General features: G+C 36.8%; 1 protein-coding gene across 2 annotated transcripts; it reads left to right on the top strand.

The window, feature by feature from the left end:
* Positions 1-12: 12 nt before the first annotated feature.
* On the top strand, positions 13-12702 carry LOC106172207 (urocanate hydratase). Of its 2 annotated transcripts, none has more exons than XR_015335302.1 (20): positions 13-178; positions 690-820; positions 1049-1202; positions 1646-1774; positions 2149-2210; positions 2699-2765; positions 3256-3399; positions 4065-4216; positions 4575-4683; positions 5138-5208; positions 5662-5759; positions 6499-6607; positions 6967-7055; positions 7508-7578; positions 8034-8132; positions 8627-8726; positions 9309-9390; positions 9873-9921; positions 10074-10213; positions 10923-12702. XR_015335302.1 is itself a non-coding variant. In XM_087016313.1 (20 exons), exons 1-20 carry the CDS (start codon positions 53-55, stop codon positions 11061-11063), a joined length of 2034 nt encoding a protein of 677 aa, XP_086872439.1. In that variant the 5' UTR covers positions 13-52; the 3' UTR covers positions 11064-12702. The 2 variants fall into 2 exon arrangements, 1 of the variants encoding a protein (XP_086872439.1); XM_087016313.1 differs by having other exon boundaries at positions 10074-10124.
* Positions 12703-17885: the final 5183 nt, after the last annotated feature.

Below are 17885 nucleotides of genomic sequence, written 5' to 3'. Positions count from 1 at the left end.
CCTTGACCCAGCAAGACGCTATCGTGTAGCAACGCAGTGCGTGTCCTTCTTCATGGGTAGCTTAAAGGAGATTTGTGACGGTTTACCAGTGAACCCACCACCCAGGGTGAGACCACGTGACGAGACAGTACCGCATGCACCTGTTAGGACGCCTAACTTGACGCAAGATGAACAGAGGGTGAGGATCTGACACGACTTGTTTTGAAAACCCCGCCTTCGTCAGTGAACTGTGAAGTCTTTATTTTTGCTAAGTGCCAACATTACATATCTTACTGGGTACCTCAGTCACTGAGACTAAAATATTGGTATTGTAGAAAAAAGTTTGGGAGCCTATAGTTCATAATATCAAGTAATTTTTGCAGATATTTTGGGCCTTGCTTATGATATAATGTATGATTCATATTAAAAGTACTTGTGAGTACTGAGTACCAGTACAGTACAATGTATTTGGAAAGTTTAATTATTAACATTTAATTTTCCAGTAACTGGTATCAGGAATTCAAACCATGGTGATTTAGCATCTGATAACCATTCCCTGAACTTGTGGTAGAAATGTTAGAATCAAATTCACAGTCCATACTGTAAATCCAGATCGCCCACATCTGCACACATACTGTAATTATAAAACTTAGCAAATAATTTTATTCCATAAGTCTTGGAAATAAACATTGTACATCTTCCCATTATAGCTTGCCCTACAGAATGCATTGCGCTACTTCCCTCCAGAGCTGCATGCCACACTGGCGCCAGAGTTTGCCCAGGAACTGAGAGACTATGGACACATCTATATGTACCGCTTCCGGCCAGATATAGAAATGAGGTAAAATTAAAATTTTAATCACACTGTGAGTGGCAGCACATTCAAATAATATCAGCAGCATATGGCACAAAACTTTATTGTTAGTCTTTACTTTAAAAAATTTGCAAAGGCTCAATATGTTTTTTCAAGCAAATTAGGACCATATTAACACATTTTCTTTTACCGTACCAAGTGCTTAGAGAAAAACAAACACAGCATTAAACTTCTGCTGACCTATTATACTACCAGGGCATATCCTATAGATGAATACCCTGCACGCTCACGCCAGGCCGCTGCCATCATGCACATGATCATGAACAATCTTGACCCTCGCGTGGCGCAGTTCCCGCACGAGTTGGTGACTTACGGTGGCAACGGACAGGTGTTCTCCAACTGGGCACAGGTAATGTGGTCACTGCGAGGTCACCTCTTGGCAAGGTTCAACACTGAGCAGGGATAATTGACTGGCGCCAAATGCTGAACACTTAAGATTATAAATGCTTAGTTATATGATCGTGAATTTTAATGACAATTGGAAATAATTCTAATACACTGAAAACTAATTGATGATTTATCTGGTGGATGCCGTGGCCATGGAGATCCAAAATGGCAGTGAGCTGACGAGGGGTTAACGTAACAGAATGATTGACCGCACTGCCTTAAGACAAATCAATGACGATCAGGATTTGTGATTATGTAACAATGCTAATATTTTTGCTTGCAAATGTCAACTGTTAATATTATATAAGACTGTCACAGTATTTGATTGTTGTATAATAAAGATTGAGTTGAATCATGCCAACATCCTTGGTAAAGCTTCTACATTTTTCATCTTTTCCCCCACAGTTCCTGCTGGTGATGCACTACCTGTCCATCATGAGAGACGACCAGACGCTTGTCATGTGCTCAGGCCACCCCCAGGGGTTGTTCCCCAGCCACACCTCGGCCCCCAGGGTGGTCATTACTAACGGAATGGTGAGGGATGACTTCAGCAAATGCATTCAGTTGAAAGGGGACATGTGAGTGTGTGTGTGTGTGCATGCATGCGTGTGTGTGTGTGTGTGTGTGTGTGTGTGTGTGTGTGTGTGCATGTGTGCGTGTGTGTGAGTGTGTGTGTGTGAGTATGTTGGTGTGTGTGAGTATGTTGTGTGTGTGTGAGTATGTTGGTGTGTGTGGGTGAGTGAGTGAGTGTTCACGTGCATGTGTGCATGATAACTAGTGTCTCTGTGATGTTTTATAATCCTCAACATCTTTTGCATTATTGGAAATGTAGGATATTTGAAAGAAAAGCGCCAGTAATTGTAGAATAATTACTTTTGTTCTCTAATGTGGTATGTCACTATTTGCAGGTGATTCCTAATTACTCATCCAGAGAGATGTACGAGAAATTGTTTGCCTTGGGTGTCACCATGTAAGTTTTGAAGAAGATATGGTATATGTAATGACAGCCATGACATATCACAACGTCAGTTATGTAGACTGCGTGTTACAAGGCCAGCATACCAACCACCATGCATCAACATCCAAGTGCCGAGACGGTTAAAGCAAACATTTTGTAGGAGAAAGAAAATTACTTTTTTTTGTCTGATGAAATTTTTTTTTTTTTATGTAAATGTTATGTAGATCACTTCTAAGAATTTATCCTTATTAAATGTACCATTGTAAATAAGCTGACATATGTATTAAATGTGTTAAAATGTTATTGTTATACCAGATGACAGCAGGCAGTTATTGTTATGGTAATGTTATTGTTGTTATTGTTATACCAGGTATGGTCAGATGACAGCAGGCAGTTATTGTTATGGTAATGTTATTGTTGTTATTGTTATACCAGGTATGGTCAGATGACAGCAGGCAGTTATTGTTATGGTAATGTTATTGTTGTTATTGTTATACCAGGTATGGTCAGATGACAGCAGGCAGTTATTGTTACATAGGACCCCAAGGCATTGTACATGGGACAACCGTGAGTACTGATATGGTTCAGAAATTTATATTATTCTAAGACAAAAATTTCAAACCAACTATAAGACAAACTTTTAAGAAGGTCATGGGTCTACCCGAGTTTTCCATTTGTCTAACTGTTACTAAAGCTGTTTTTCAATATTGACGACAAAGAGGGCAAATTTAGCTGCATATAGATAAAAGATAATATAAATTTTTTTAATTGTTTATAAAGTTTTGGAAAACTAAAAACCAACAGTTGAATCACACATTTCTTGAATTGATGACAGAAGGAAGTTTTTTATTACTTTACAAAAAAGTAAAAGATTGAATGATAAGAATTAAAGAAAAAAAATAATAAAGCCTACAACTTCTTACATATTTGTATGTAGATGTATAGTAATTCACTTTGGATATTGTTTCTCATGTTATGACATAACATTTTTCTGTTTGAAGTATGCAACAGATAAATAAATCCCAAAATAGTTCCTTGAGCAGAAGTTTTCTTACAGTTGACAGTACTGAATGCTGGTCGCCGCCATATTGGCAGCAGTGATTTGCGAGGACGCGTGTTCCTAACGTCTGGACTGGGAGGAATGAGTGGAGCGCAGCCCAAGGCAGCCGTCATCTGTGGTTGTGTCGGGGTCATCGCTGAGGTAGATATCAACAAAATATTAAAGTATTGTCATATAATCTGTATTCTGGTATTTCTAAGACTGTGTCTGTGTGTGGGTGTTATTGCTGAATTAAATATAACAAGATTTTTTATTAATGTCATGTAATCTGCATTCTGGTATTTTAAAGACAGTGATATATTGTTGTGTGGGTGTTATTGCTGAGTTAGATATAACAATGTAATCTGTATTCTGGTATTTTAAAGACAGTGATATATTGTTGTGTGGGTGTCATTGCTGAGTTAGTTGTCAACAAGATGTTATTGTCATGTAATCTATAATCTGTTATTCTTAAGACTGTCTCTGTGTGTGCCATTGCTGAGTTAGACATCAGCAGGATTTAACTGCATGTGTTATTGTCATGTAATCTATATTCTGTTATTTTAAGGACATGTAGCTATATGTTACTGTGTGGGTGTCATTGCTAAGTAGATACCAAAAAGATTTTATTTCCTTGTCATGTTATTGATTCTGTTATTCTAAAGAGTGTGATATGTGGGGGTGTGAGTAGCTTACAAAGAAAGTTATCAGCCATCTTGAAGATGGCACTTATATCACTGTCATATAATCTTTTTCTTAATTAAAAGTGATACTTCCAAGCAGAAAGTGAACTGTTTATATATATAATTTATGATGTTGTTAATGAGGTAAGTGAGGAGGCCCTGCGTAAGCGCTATGACCAGGGATGGCTCATGGAGATCGCAGACAGTTTAGAGGACTGCATCCGCAAAATACGCCATGCAAGACAAGACCAACTGGCAGTCAGTATTGGTTACCATGGAAACATTGTGGACTTGTGGTAAGGCTGTCAATTTTTTATGATTGTCAATAGACAATAATTTGAGTACAGCCACTCTCTTGCTGTAGTAATGGTAGAAATCAATCATTTTAATGAAAATATTACAGACAACGGGTATGATCTACTAGTACATAATTTAAGTTCATCATTCTTACATACAGGGAAAGACTAGTGTATGAGTATGACAGCACAGAAGATCTACTGGTAGACATAAGCTATCATATATATATATAATATTTACATCATTTTAACATACAGGGAAAGACTAGTGTATGAGTATGACAGTACAGGAGATCTACTGCTAGACATAGGCTGTCAAATATATATATATATATATATATATCATTTTAATATACAGGGAAAGATTAGTGTATGAGTATGACAGCACAGGAGATCTATTGGTAGACATAGGGTCTGACCAGACATCATGTCACAACCCATTCCTTGGTGGTTACTACCCTGTACAGGTGAGCTTTCTCTGGACCCCCCCTCTCTCTCTCTCTCTCTCTCTCTCTCTCTCTCTCTCTCTCTCTCTCATGGCCTATCTCACTCTCATTTTCTCTCAGTCTGTCTCCCTCCCTCAAAAGCCATTCAGTGATATTCCAGACTTCTGGATTTGGCAGAAACTGTATCAAAGTATTTGTTTATAAGATAAGAGCTTCCACTCACGCTGCATTCAGAACAGTGGTTTCACTAATTGGCAGGTCAAATATGGTGCCCCACTTAATTGCTTGCCATCTAATCCGCTAACAGAACTGAATATATATTCCCCGTGGGGAAGGAGCACAAGTGTGTCAGCCATATTTGACCCTCGGACTAGTTGGTCCACTGTTCTGAGTGCAGCCTTAGTTTCAGTAGTCGAGGGGGGGGAGGGTGTCAGGGGACACAGTTACACACTTGCCAGTGTTAATTCTATTCCAGTTGAGCTATGAAGACAGCAGAATGATGATGCACTCGGACCCTGTGAGGTTTAAAAACCTAGTCCAGGAAAGGTGGGTAAATGACTAAGAATTATCCCAAGCTTATTTTTACCTGCAAACATATGCATCATGATGCTAATACTGTGTTACTTATTGTATGCTGTCTTGTTGCTAGTACTTTCCTGTTTCCTTATTTTCATTTACAAGCATTGGTGTTGTCAAATTCCAATACTGTGACACAGCATGCCAGGTGCATATACTGTATTAGGAACTGAGTTTTATAATTGATGTCTTATTTGAACAATGTTGCTATTTGATGTCTTATTTAATGATAAAATAATAAGTTTTCTCATCCTATTGTATTTTATATAATCTACTGTTATCTACTTGATTTGTAATATTGAATTTCTTTTTGTTTGTCTTCATTGATTTTCTCTGTTTATTAATGTGCATCTTTCAGATATTGAGTTATCTTCTTTGTCTCTGTATGTTGTTGAGTTTTCCTTTTCCCCCTCGGTGTTTTAGCTTGCGCAGGCAGGTGGCAGCCATTAACAGACTGTCGGAGGCCGGAATGTATTTCTTTGATTATGGAAATGCCTTCCTCCTAGAGGCGTCAAGAGCAGGTAGTTGGTTAAGATACACAATTGCTGCTGGACATTTATAGCACTACTTTGATTTTCTTGGAAATGTCAGTACTCAATAGTATTTGATGAGGTATACCTTGGTTGTTAAGTGAAAATTAGTGTTTATTTCTTTAAGCAGTATATATATTAAAGGTGAAGCGTGCAATGTATGCCTGTAACAGAGGATGAGGAGCTGTTTTTATATTTTTTTCTGATTATTTTTTTATTTTTGGGCAAAGTTGTTATCTTTCTTAGAGTTGTTAAAGATATTGATTATTAGCATGGACTGTATTTGTTTATAAATTAATACAGTTATACTGAAGAACCCCGATGTTGACACCCTTGCACATGGTTCAGCTAATGGTTAATAGATGAGAAAAAGATACACACACACACACACACACACACACACACACACACAGACACACACACACACACACACACACACACACTCAAGAAAATTATTTTAAATCTTATTTCCTTGCCTTTGTCTAGTCACTGCTATGTCAAGTGTTACCAAAAGTAGCTAGTAAAATGTCCATCCCCTTATGGAAATCTCCTACAGGTGTCCTACAGGACTTCATGAGACTCCATGGGAATCCTACAAGACCCACTTTCTATCAGACTTCCTATAGGATTCCTATCTAGGACATATCTCTAAAGGACCCTGTAGAAAATTCATGTTGGGGTCATTTAAAGCATCCTGGTGTTACTGCTGAGGTGTTATATACTTGACTAGGTGCTGATGTGATCAAAGACTCTGGAGGACTCAGTGTAAGGTTCAGGTACCCGTCCTATGTACAGGATATCATGGGAGACATCTTCTCTCTGGGATTTGGACCCTTCAGGTAATTTCTGCTCATTGTGTGAATATGATCAGTGAGGCAGTGCCATTGTGTTAGGTATGACAGTGTCATTGTGTTAGAGGTGACAGTGCCATTGTGTTAAGTATGACAGTGTCATTGTGTTAGAGGTGACAGTGCCATTGTGTTAGGTATGACAGTGTCATTGTGTTAGAGGTGACAGTGTCATTGTGTTGCAACAACACTGGTATTTTCGATTAGACATTTTTAATAGCCCTAACATTTTGTTTTCCTCAGTGATTAAATTTTTTAATATAATCATCTTTTTTACAAATATTAGATGATAGTTCATACTTTGATTTCAGCACACTTTGACGTTATTATTGTGCTGTATTTATCTCCAGATGGGTGTGTACTTCTTGTGAACCCAGTGACTTAGAAACCACAGATAACATAGCAGCTGCTGTCATGGAGGATATCGTCAACCAGGGGGGTAGGGGGACCATTTTACTTATTGTAACTCATTTATTATTTTTTTTTTTCAACACATGTTTCTACCTTTTGTTTTTTATTTGTTTTAATTATGTTTTCATACTGATTCAAATGAATAAGATAAATAAAAAACAGCAGAATCTGTGAGTAAACTGATATAATTCTGAACAGTACACCTAAAACAGCTTGTAGCTATACAGTCCATGTGTGTGTCATATTTTACCCATTTTAAGTGAACTGGCCAGGTTTGCCTCTGCTACTTATTCAACTTAGACACAATTCAAGTTTTAACTGTTATTATTTAATAACATGTCACATCTGACCTACCAGTTCATTAGCTACTAGATATGTTTTTTATCTTGACACTTTTCATCTATTGGCTTATCAACTAGTGCTTTATTTCCCACTTTTAATATTTAATGAAAATGTATTATCTTGTTATATGTGGTTCAGTCCCAGAGACAGTTGCAATGCAGTACAGAGATAACATAAGGTGGATTAAAGAGGCTGCCCAACACAAACTGGTGAGTGGATGCAGGGTTTTCTTAAGGGGGGAATGGGGTGGGAGAGGAGACCAAGACCGCCCCTACCCCAGGAACAAGGGTGAAAATTGGAAGCAGTAAGGGAGGTTGTGTGAAAGTGAAACTTAAATGTGCAGTATTGTAGTGAAAATTATCCTCACTTGCCATTTTTTTAAAACTGACCCTTAACTATGTCCTTCATTAGAAGTAAAATTTCTTTAAAGTACATATTACATGTTGTTTATTGTATTATATATACATATTTTGTCTCAGCATACCTGTAATATATAGTTTATTGTATTATATATACATATTTTGTCTCAGTGTTCCTGTAATATATAGTTTATTGTATTATATATACATATTTTGTCTCAGTGTTCCTGTAATATATAGTTTATTGTATTATATATACATATTTTGTCTCAGTGTTCCTGTAATATATAGTTAATTGATATCAGGTTGTGGGATCACAAGCAAGAATCCTATATGCAGACCAAAATGGACGATCCGCCATTGCAGTCGCTTTTAACAAAGCCATCAAGGATGGAGCTATACAGGTAAGACATAGTATGATGTGTTACTGTGTATTATAACTATGCCCTAAGACAGCATTCAGCAAAGGAAAATATGGGCTTCATAATAAGGAGAGCACATAGAATGGTTTTACAAACACATTGTAATCTGATGATAACTGTTTAAGAACAAAAGACATATATAACATCCAAGGGTGCTTTCACAATGAAACATTGGTACTGGGTAGATGAATCCTACTCTGCAGATATACCATGGAGTTAGGTCAATCTACCTAGTATGACAGTTACATTGTGAATGTGCCTCTCTCTCTCTCTCTCTCTCTCTCCCCCCCCCCCCCCCCCCCAATACCAACTAAGTGTAGCTATCTGCCTAAGTACTCTCTTCTTGCAGTTAAAACAGGTCTTGCCTATTGTTATCTTTCCGCCTTAGGCCCCTACAGTCATCATGTCAGAAATTGCATTAAAGACATTAAGATGGATGTAGTTGCCTGTAATTAAGTATAATCTTTCTATCGCAGGGTCCTGTAGTAATCAGCAGGGACCACCATGACGTCAGTGGCACAGACAGTCCCTTTAGAGAGACAGCCAATATATATGATGGCTCTAGTTTCTGTGCCGGTAGGTTGTGTTAGATGTGACTGTGTGCTGGCAGGCTGATGGTGTTAGTTGTGACTTTGTTGGCAGGCTGATTGTGTTAGTTGTGACTGCTGGCAGGCTGATGGTGTTAGATGTGACTGTGTGTTGGCAGGCTGATTGTGTTAGATGTGACTGTGTGCTGGCAGGCTGATTGTGTTAGATGTGACTGTGTGCTGGTAGGCTGATGGTGTTAGATGTGACTGTATGCTGGTAGGATGATTGTGTTAGTTGTGACTGCTAGTAGGCTGTTTATATATATATATATATATATATATATATATATATGTGTGTGTGTGTGTGTGTGTGTGTGTGTGTTAATTCTGACTGGTAGAAGTTCATTCATTGTTCTGAAGTGGAACAGTTGATAGTAATATTTCTGTAGTACCTAGTGGGGTATGTTTCTATACATTTTTCTGAAAAGATACCAGCACTTCTGCTCAATCTTTATGTTTTGATTCATAAAAATGGCTTATTTCTTATATATTTAAAATGTTTTATTATAGTAACTGTTAAAAATTGCCTTTTAAAATGTTTCTTTATCATGTTTTGTTCTTTCATTGTCAGACATGGCCGTACAGAACGTGATCGGAGACAGTTTCCGTGGTGCCACCTGGGTAGCTCTGCACAATGGCGGGGGCGTGGGATGGTTAGGTTTTGTTTCATCACATTTTTAAACAATTACTGTAGATTTGTTCACTGTTGTATACTAAGGGAAATATGGACTGTGGTTTTAGAAAACTTTTTATTATTATAATTATTATTTTATCATTATCATTTTTAATTCCATTATTAGCTGACTTCAGTTTGAATATATCTGGCATGACACATTCAGTAATCTTTAACTGCATATATTTTGTTTGGTCACATTTTACAAAAGAGGGTTGAAATATTTACCTTCTTCAGCTTGACTGTTTACTCAAGTAAAACATTCACTATTTGTTCATTTATGTAGAATTTTACCATTTTCTTTAATGTTTTGCTTATTTGAAGAAGGTGCAGAGGACTAGGTTAGCATATAGTAACAGTGAAATTGCTTCACCTTCTTTACTACGCTTAAAATAGGTTTTTGTTTTATTGGGTCACCATGTTCAATACAGAATTACATTTCTCCTTTTCTCGTTATTTCAGGGGAGAGGTGATGAACGGTGGGTTTGGGCTTGTCTTGGATGGCTCTGAGGTAACTGCTGTTTGCTTATAATTCCTATAATTTTTAAAAACATTTTCATCTATTTTGTTCCCCAAAGATGAAATTTACGTTTATGTATTCAAATGCAATACAAACAGTGACATCATGAAGTAGGATTATGTTCTTTTTATACATTTCTTTAGGATGCCGGAGAGAGAGCCAAACTGATGCTGGCCTGGGATGTGTCTAACGGGGTGAGTGACATGCCTCTAAACACACTCATCATGTAACATGAGTATCATGTAACACAGGTGGCATGTTACATTGTCATCATATAACACAGGTATCATGTCACACATATACATTATGTAACAGCAAGTATCATGCAATATTGATTGTTATACTAGCATGTTGATGTACGTTAATGTGATAATTCATATTCATACATATATGTCACAAACCATGTTATATTTTTGAAATAATAATATATACTTCTATTTCTTATTTTTAGTTAACTCTATCTCCTTCGATTTCTGTTTCTTTTTTTTTCTGTCTGTTTCATTCCTTGTTTCCATTTATCCCTATTAGACGTTCTGGTTCCTCACTGGTTTATGGTCCAGGTCCACAAAACTGTTTGTTCACACTCACTTTACTCACTTTACTCTCACTTTACTTTCTGCTATCAACCACATATTCCCACTTTGCATGTAAATAATTTCTTTTCATATTTTCATTTAATTTGGGTAATAGTTTATTATATAAGTTTTATTATTCAACTATTAATATGTTAAGATATTATATATTTTTAAACTAGTATTATAATGATTTAATTTAGAATACATATATATTAAGTTTACTTCATTTGTATTTCATTGTCAACCATATCTTACTTGTTTCAGGTTCTTGTATGTATTATGGAAAAATGAAAAACAGAACCTTTAAATATTTTGTCTTATCTTAAAAATAAGTGTGCCCAATTTCTGCACTGCTATCACATAATATCATATATATGGTATCATGTTCTACATTGTGCTGCTTCTAACTCACCACAGGTTGCGCGGCGTAGTTGGTCTGGAAATGCTTACGCAGAGGAGACGATCTGCCGCGCCATGGACCAAAATGAGCGTCTCAAGGTCACAGTACCCTACCATGTCCAGGATGAGAGCATCCTAGACAGGGCATTGAGAGAATGAGTCATTTAATAAGGCACCAAAGCTGTATGTAGGTCAAGGTCAGTGTTGATTATTGTAAAGGTCATTGACAATAACAAGACCAGTGCTATGCATGGATATTAAGTTAAACTGTATTTGTATACAAATTAGTCTTGAATGATACAACAGTCTGGAAGTTTAGCACTAAAAATGAAGTATAAGACAGTATCTGTCCAAAGACTGACCTCATTAATACAGCTGTTCTAGGAGTAGCATGTATGACAGCAGTTGTCCATTGTGCATCCAAAGGTTACCCAAGATTCTAGATTTCAGTATTGCCAACTCCATCTTGATTTCATATATTACCCACAGCAGTTGTCCATTGTGCATCCAAAGATTACCCAAGATTCTAGATTTCAGTATTGCCAACTCCATCTTGATTTCATATATTACCCACAGCAGTTGTCCATTGTGCAGCCAAAGGTTACCCAAGATTCTAGATTTCAGTATTGCCAACTCCATCTTGATTTCATATATTACCCACATCAGTTGTCCATTGTGCATCCAAAGATTACCCAAGATTCTAGATTTCAGTATTGCCAACTCCATCTTGATTTCATATATTACCCACATCAGCAATACCGTAAAGCTAATGTAGGAAAGGTATAGTGAGCAAGCTTTATAGTGCCCTGACTCTCAGGGTGTGAACATTTAAAATGTGGGCCCTTTACCCCTCCTTGGTGAGCTTGTAGTGAAGACTTCCCAGAATAGACGTACATTTGATTGTAGCTGTCATGTCCATGTTATGAACCTTTATGCTACTGCAAGTTATATACATGTATAATTATACTGTAAAGTTATCTGATATGCTCAATTTATAAGTGATTCCATTTTTGACGTATTGTTAGCTTCATTATTATTTGCACATATGCCAGATTAAAAAAAAATATTTATTTTACTTTCAATTTAATTTTTATTATTTATTTTAGTTGTTTATTTACATGCATTTAATTTGTAAACTTAATGTGAAAATTGCATAATTATGTTGGAAACAGTGGCGTACATTCATATCAATGATCTGTTTACATATATTGTTTACAATATCTTTACACATTTTTAGTAAAATCCACTTATTTTGTGTGCTTTATAAATATTTTTGTTTTGTTGGTAAACAGTGTTTTTTTAGGTTTGAGCTCATTGAAGTTTGAAGTTTAATGCACTTTGCACAAATTGTCAAACTATGGTTTTTACACTTGTTTTGTATTTATGTGGTTTACAATTGTGTGCCATGTCACGAGTTTTGACACATGGAGATGTACTTTATACGCATTGACAGTGTCACCTTTTTTAAATAACTCATTATTTTAATTTTTCTTAAGATTGATATACCCAAGTATTAACACCGCTATCAATCATATATATACCAACATTAGCAAATGATAAGGAGCCTTTGCTTAATGTAAGTGCTATAATTTACTATTGAGTTCATTGTATAACAATAAATATTCACAAATACCAATGTGTTGTCCAGTATTACTTGTAATGACATAGTTAGAGTCTTCAGTTGGAAATGCTGACTGCAGTACACAAGACACACCTGGTGTATCCAGACACAAATGAATATTTTACTGTGAAACACATCTTTGATGGTCCCTAATAAATACAATATACGATGATAAAACAGCGTTATTCTTGACTTTGAGACTGAACAACACATTGCTATAATGCCCTTTAGGACCCAATACGAAGTTGGCTCAAAATTTTATCCTTTCTTATCTCAACTTCTGATAGAATTCCTATAGAGTCCCACAGAGTCTACATGTATAGGGTTCCTATAGAGAGAGACTCGAATAATTTACTTCCCAGGCGCCATTTTAATATTTGTGTCACATTAAATTAAGGTACGTTTTTGAAAAATATGTCATGGATAATTTAAAATTGCAAAATTGTTAGCATGTCCTCTTATATACAGGGGTATGAAATTTCAGATTCAAAAATCAAAATGCGTTATTCATACTGTAAAGCTTTTTATTCACATTTTCACAATTACAGAACCATCTTTGAAGTACACAAGGTTTCCTGTTTATGTCTGAGCATCTTTGGAATATGTCATTTTATATTTTTTTGTACTTTGATGGTATCAAGTTGATCTGATCATCTAATTTGGCACATGGACTTTCGTACACACTGTACGTCAAGATATCATTAAGTTTTGTTTTCATCCGGGATTCATACTTGTTCAAATGACAGTGGCAATCTTTAATACATTTTTTAGTCGATGTGTTTGCCGCTAAGATGCTAGGGTCACCTCGTTTAATCAAAATACGCCTTAGAAGATTGACTTTCCCAGACTGCAACGTAAGGATTCTGAAAGGAAAACAGAATAATTAGCAACCGCTTCTTGTGAATTTCAAAGAATGCCAGACAAATAAATTAGATTTCAGACAAATAAAATACATTTTTACCAGACGTGGTACAAGTTTGGTTGTTTTCTGTGAAAAGTGGTCTGCTTTCATTACTTTGTACAGGTGACATTTGTTCCTCATACTGACCCGGATATTTCCAGTTCACCTCAACCTGTACTTACAAGGTATCATATGAGATCCGGACTTCCATAATATTCCTAAGAATTCCCTTCCTGTCATGGCGGATACCCTCAGTCAGATCGAATTACGAGGTAAGATCAAAAAGTTCCCGCCCTCTAGTAATTTAGAATACCTAGGAATGAAAAGTTGGCTTTTACTTTTCAATATAATCTCCCTTCAGCTTGATGCACTTTATCCATCGCTGTTTTAATTTACGTATCCCTTCTAAATAGAAGTCTTCATCCTGGTCCCCCAAGTACATTGTACTCATTTATTGCATCTATGACGCCTTCATTGCTTCCGAATTTTCTACCACGAAGGTTAGTTTTCAGTTTTGGGAACAGATAGTAGTCAGAAGGGGCTAAATCAGGACAATATGGGGGATGAGGAAGAACTTCGAAGCCGGATTCAGTCGCGGCAGCCATGGCAACTTGCGACGTGTGAGCATTCTCCATTTTGTCAGTTTTACGCACCCTTCTCGTCTTTACAGAGACTTTCTGATGTAATAATAAGCGTTGTAATCCTATTCTCTCAACCAATGACCTTCAATTAGATAAAATTATCGACTGATTTGGATTATCTGTCAATGTATTGAATCAAAGTATATTAGGCCGAGAACTTGTTGATTATACCTCGTAGATTAATATTTAAGGTATTCTGTATGCGTTTGAATATTTACAAAAGCCATATTTTCTGTTTTTACATTTCTGCAAAGCTAATATTCTTTCCCAATTCATACCTTAAAAACTAAATTAACTCAGAAAATGTACCTGGTGTCGATCTTCTTAAATATACAGGCCAGTTACTAAGAATTAAGTCATTGTATTACAAATGATATAAAACATCATATCCAAACGCAAGGACGGGCAGAGCTGTGATTTCTTAGGAATCTCGAGGAAAATTAATGTGGGCGGGGAAATCCTTCAATCCTTAATAGTACCTTTTATAGACAATAAGGGAAAACTGACAGCATCAATAAAATGAATTTAAAGTTGTTGATGTCGATATTACCGTGATTATTTAGTGTTGTCATCAAGGAACCATGAAGGTGTGCCAGCTATGTAAGACTTCCCCAAGTCTATGTAAAAGGTCGATCGCTGGATAAATCAATAAAAATAATTCAGCGAATAAATGACAAATGGTAAACTTAAAAGCCTCGAGTATCGTCCAAAGTGGTATTCTATCTTCACTTTTCTTCAAATAAACTAATCAGAGAGGTAACGTAGAACAATTTCATTGCTTGTGACTCGGGCTGACGCAACTTTGGAATGTTGGCATACAGTGTGTGTGTGTTTGTTTGTTTGTTTGCCCGCACGCGCACACGCGTTCGAAATATACAAGTGCTTACTATGTCTTATAATGTATCTGATTGACATAAAGGAAGAAACAACTCTTCCTAGTAAAAAGTTAGATAACATGAAATAATTTTCTATGAATAATTGCACGTCACTTTATGTTGAAATCAACGGTTTTCAATCTAAATGTAGATTGGAATCGTTTCAACCATTAGATATAATAGCTCGCAGCGCCAGGTGGTAGCTGTGGCATATGGTAAACATCAAAGGCGGTAATGTTGTAGAAATGATGTGTTCCCGGGGCAGGTGATTGCTGTCTGGGACCTCCTAGACACAAGGCGGCTTTAATCAGTTCTTATTTACATCATTGGCAAATGATTTCATAGATAACAAGGAATAATGCATTTTCTGTCCAAAGAAAAATTGCATTTTGATCCCCCAGTTTTGGTGAGGATCCGCTATCGGATCAATTTTCCTGAAACTCGTATCCCAATGGAAGTAAAATTGAACAGATATCAAGAAAGTACAGGAAACCGCCCAAAGTACAAACCTTGATTAAGCATATTCAAACTGACTATTCTCAATTCCTTGGGAATTTTCTTTGGCTATTTTAAGACTCTCTGCTTGAGTGCATAAAACCTGTGTAAAGGAAGACGTTTTCAGAAAAAATATCCGGTATTAAGAGTACGTTGATAAAATTTGTAAAATTCAAAGTAACTAATGTGCCATGAGGCCTACTGTCCGCGTGATTTGGTCTTTTTCCCCTAGCAGGAAAAAGAAATTGAATTGCTTTGAATTCCATAATTGACGCTTAAAGGGATAATAATTCTTCGTATGAGATCTATATTTTATAAAGTGCACAGGTAGCCACTAAAACGTTGGCACAATGTCCACAAAACAGTCTACAGCCTGACCAATTGAAAGCTAGTTGGAGCTTACAGCCAAGCGAATCACGTGGCAGGACAGGTTCAGTAAGGCGAACAACAACCACAATAGCAGCGTTTGTCATGCAGTTTGTCATGCGGTCGATAGGGATTTCACGATGTTGATTAAACAATTCTATCCTTTGATCTTTGCGTTATCACTGAAATAAGCTGTAGAAATAGAAAACCTCAGCCGTTATCTTAGGGACTATCCCGACTTTCACTTTCGTTAGTAATTCCAACGTGTTCAACTTATTGAAGGCGGGCATCTGTCATGAAGTGAAAATCTCCGTGGAGTTAAAGAAAGTGTCTGTGACCAAATTATTCATTACAAAGTTAACTGGCAGTGACATCCCATCGCCTTCAAGGGAGGAGTCATAAATGTTCTTAAATAATAAGTTAATTAGCGTTAGACCTTTAGAGCAGTGGCATGACCTGCGGTGTTGGCGCTAAATGGTCAAGGAATTATATTAAGGTTAGCTGTGATATCTCTGCATTGTCTATATGACTGGCAGTCTTAGCACCACCGCTACAACAGCCAGTGATGGTTGTACGCCGGGGTCGTACACATTATAGGTTATATGTACTGAGATATCAAACTAAACTATACAGTTTTAATTAATTGATTTATCTGTATGCTTAAGTCAACAAACCATTCACACAAGACATAAAAATGCAATTTCGTTTTACAAAATGGACTCATGTTCGCTTTCATCACATCACAGCTTAAAGATTTTTGTCTTAAAGGCAAGCCATCTTTATCCATGTAGGTTGTTCTTTTGCACCTGCATGGAGTCATAGAGAATGTTCAAAGTCGAATGCAATGAATTCTTGATCATGTACGTGTGACGTATGTTGTGTGCAGTTGCCATGGTGATGGCGCACCACGCGGGGTCTTAGCTTGAGGTCTGTCATTATGGCCGCCAAAACTCGAAAATCCATCAGCAATCTGCTTTGCGAGTTTTCTTTTCTTTTTTTCTTTTTTCAAGAATAATATATAATGATCGTTAATTCTAGATGCTGCGCTCCCTCCCCGCAAATATTCGATGGATCGTAGACATGAAGAAATAAGTCAGACTCCTTTGATCCCCGCTTGTTCCACCCCTTTTGTCTGCACATGACCAAGGGTGCTTTCCCAGAGATTTAGATCGATCTAAAGATTAAGATTTAGATCGACCTAACTCCCTGGGGGTTCACGCTAAATTGCAGTCAGCCGAGCGGGCACCATAGTTAATTACCCCCTTACAGCTTTTAGTAGGCGGGACAGACGCTTAAGCCGGCCAAGCTGACAGTAATCTAGTGAGACTCCCCACAGGGATAGATCGATCTAAAAATCTATGGAAATGGGGTGCAAGTCCTGGATGAGCTTGACACAATACGCAACACGTGACTGAGGACCGTTAGCACAGAGCTGAAAATTAAGTACAATTTACACCCGTTTTATAAAATGCAGTGAAAACACAACAACCGGCAACCTTAAGTATGGATGTGAAAAATCATTTGCATTGAAAATTATCCTATTTTATTATATTATTTTGTTACTATAAAATGGAGACAATGCATTAACAGGGACCTGAGAAACGACTGCGCATACGTTATATTGCCACACTATGGCAACGTCTGCTGGTGGTTTGGCGGTAATATAGACACGTTTGACATAAGGGTGTTCATTACGATGTTTTATGCGAGCACACTCGCGTGCGTGTGTCTGTATATATTTTCATCAAAGTGTCTGGCCATGTCGCCGATCCATCAGTCCTTATACCTGCCCAGCCGTTGTTTTGTTTTGTTTTTTAGAAATACCAGTATACTGAGTAGCACTGTTTGGAAAAGACATGGAAAATCAGAATGGACGGATTAACATTTCAAAAGCTGTCGCCCTCTTCAGTTTATTTATTAATGTATTTATTGATTTTGTAAATATTGTTGCTATACAGTGTATGTTTTTGTTGTTTGGTATATGAATCTACACTGTCTTGTTTATGTTTATTATTATAAATAAACTTCGAATTAGACATGCCGACAGCCTTATTTCAGTATGTTTTTTGTTCAATTCGATGA

This window comes from Lingula anatina, chromosome 6 (genome assembly GCF_051362555.1).
Source record: "Lingula anatina isolate TDL-2025a chromosome 6, LinAna3.0, whole genome shotgun sequence".
NCBI lineage: Eukaryota > Metazoa > Brachiopoda > Lingulata > Lingulida > Lingulidae > Lingula > Lingula anatina.
This window is presented reverse-complemented; position numbering and strand designations above follow the sequence as displayed.

What these genes read in the sequence shown, in the direction of transcription:
- LOC106172207 (XM_087016313.1), top strand. Translation starts at nt 53, where the DNA reads ATGGGTAGCTTAAAGGAGATTTGTGACGGTTTACCAGTGAACCCACCA. An exon ending in GCATTGTACATGGGACAACC is followed by an intron (nt 2,766 to 3,255) that starts GTGAGTACTGAT and finishes GTTTTCTTACAG; the next exon opens with TTGACAGTACTGAATGCTGG. An exon ending in GTGTCGGGGTCATCGCTGAG is followed by an intron (nt 3,400 to 4,064) that starts GTAGATATCAAC and finishes GTTGTTAATGAG; the next exon opens with GTAAGTGAGGAGGCCCTGCG.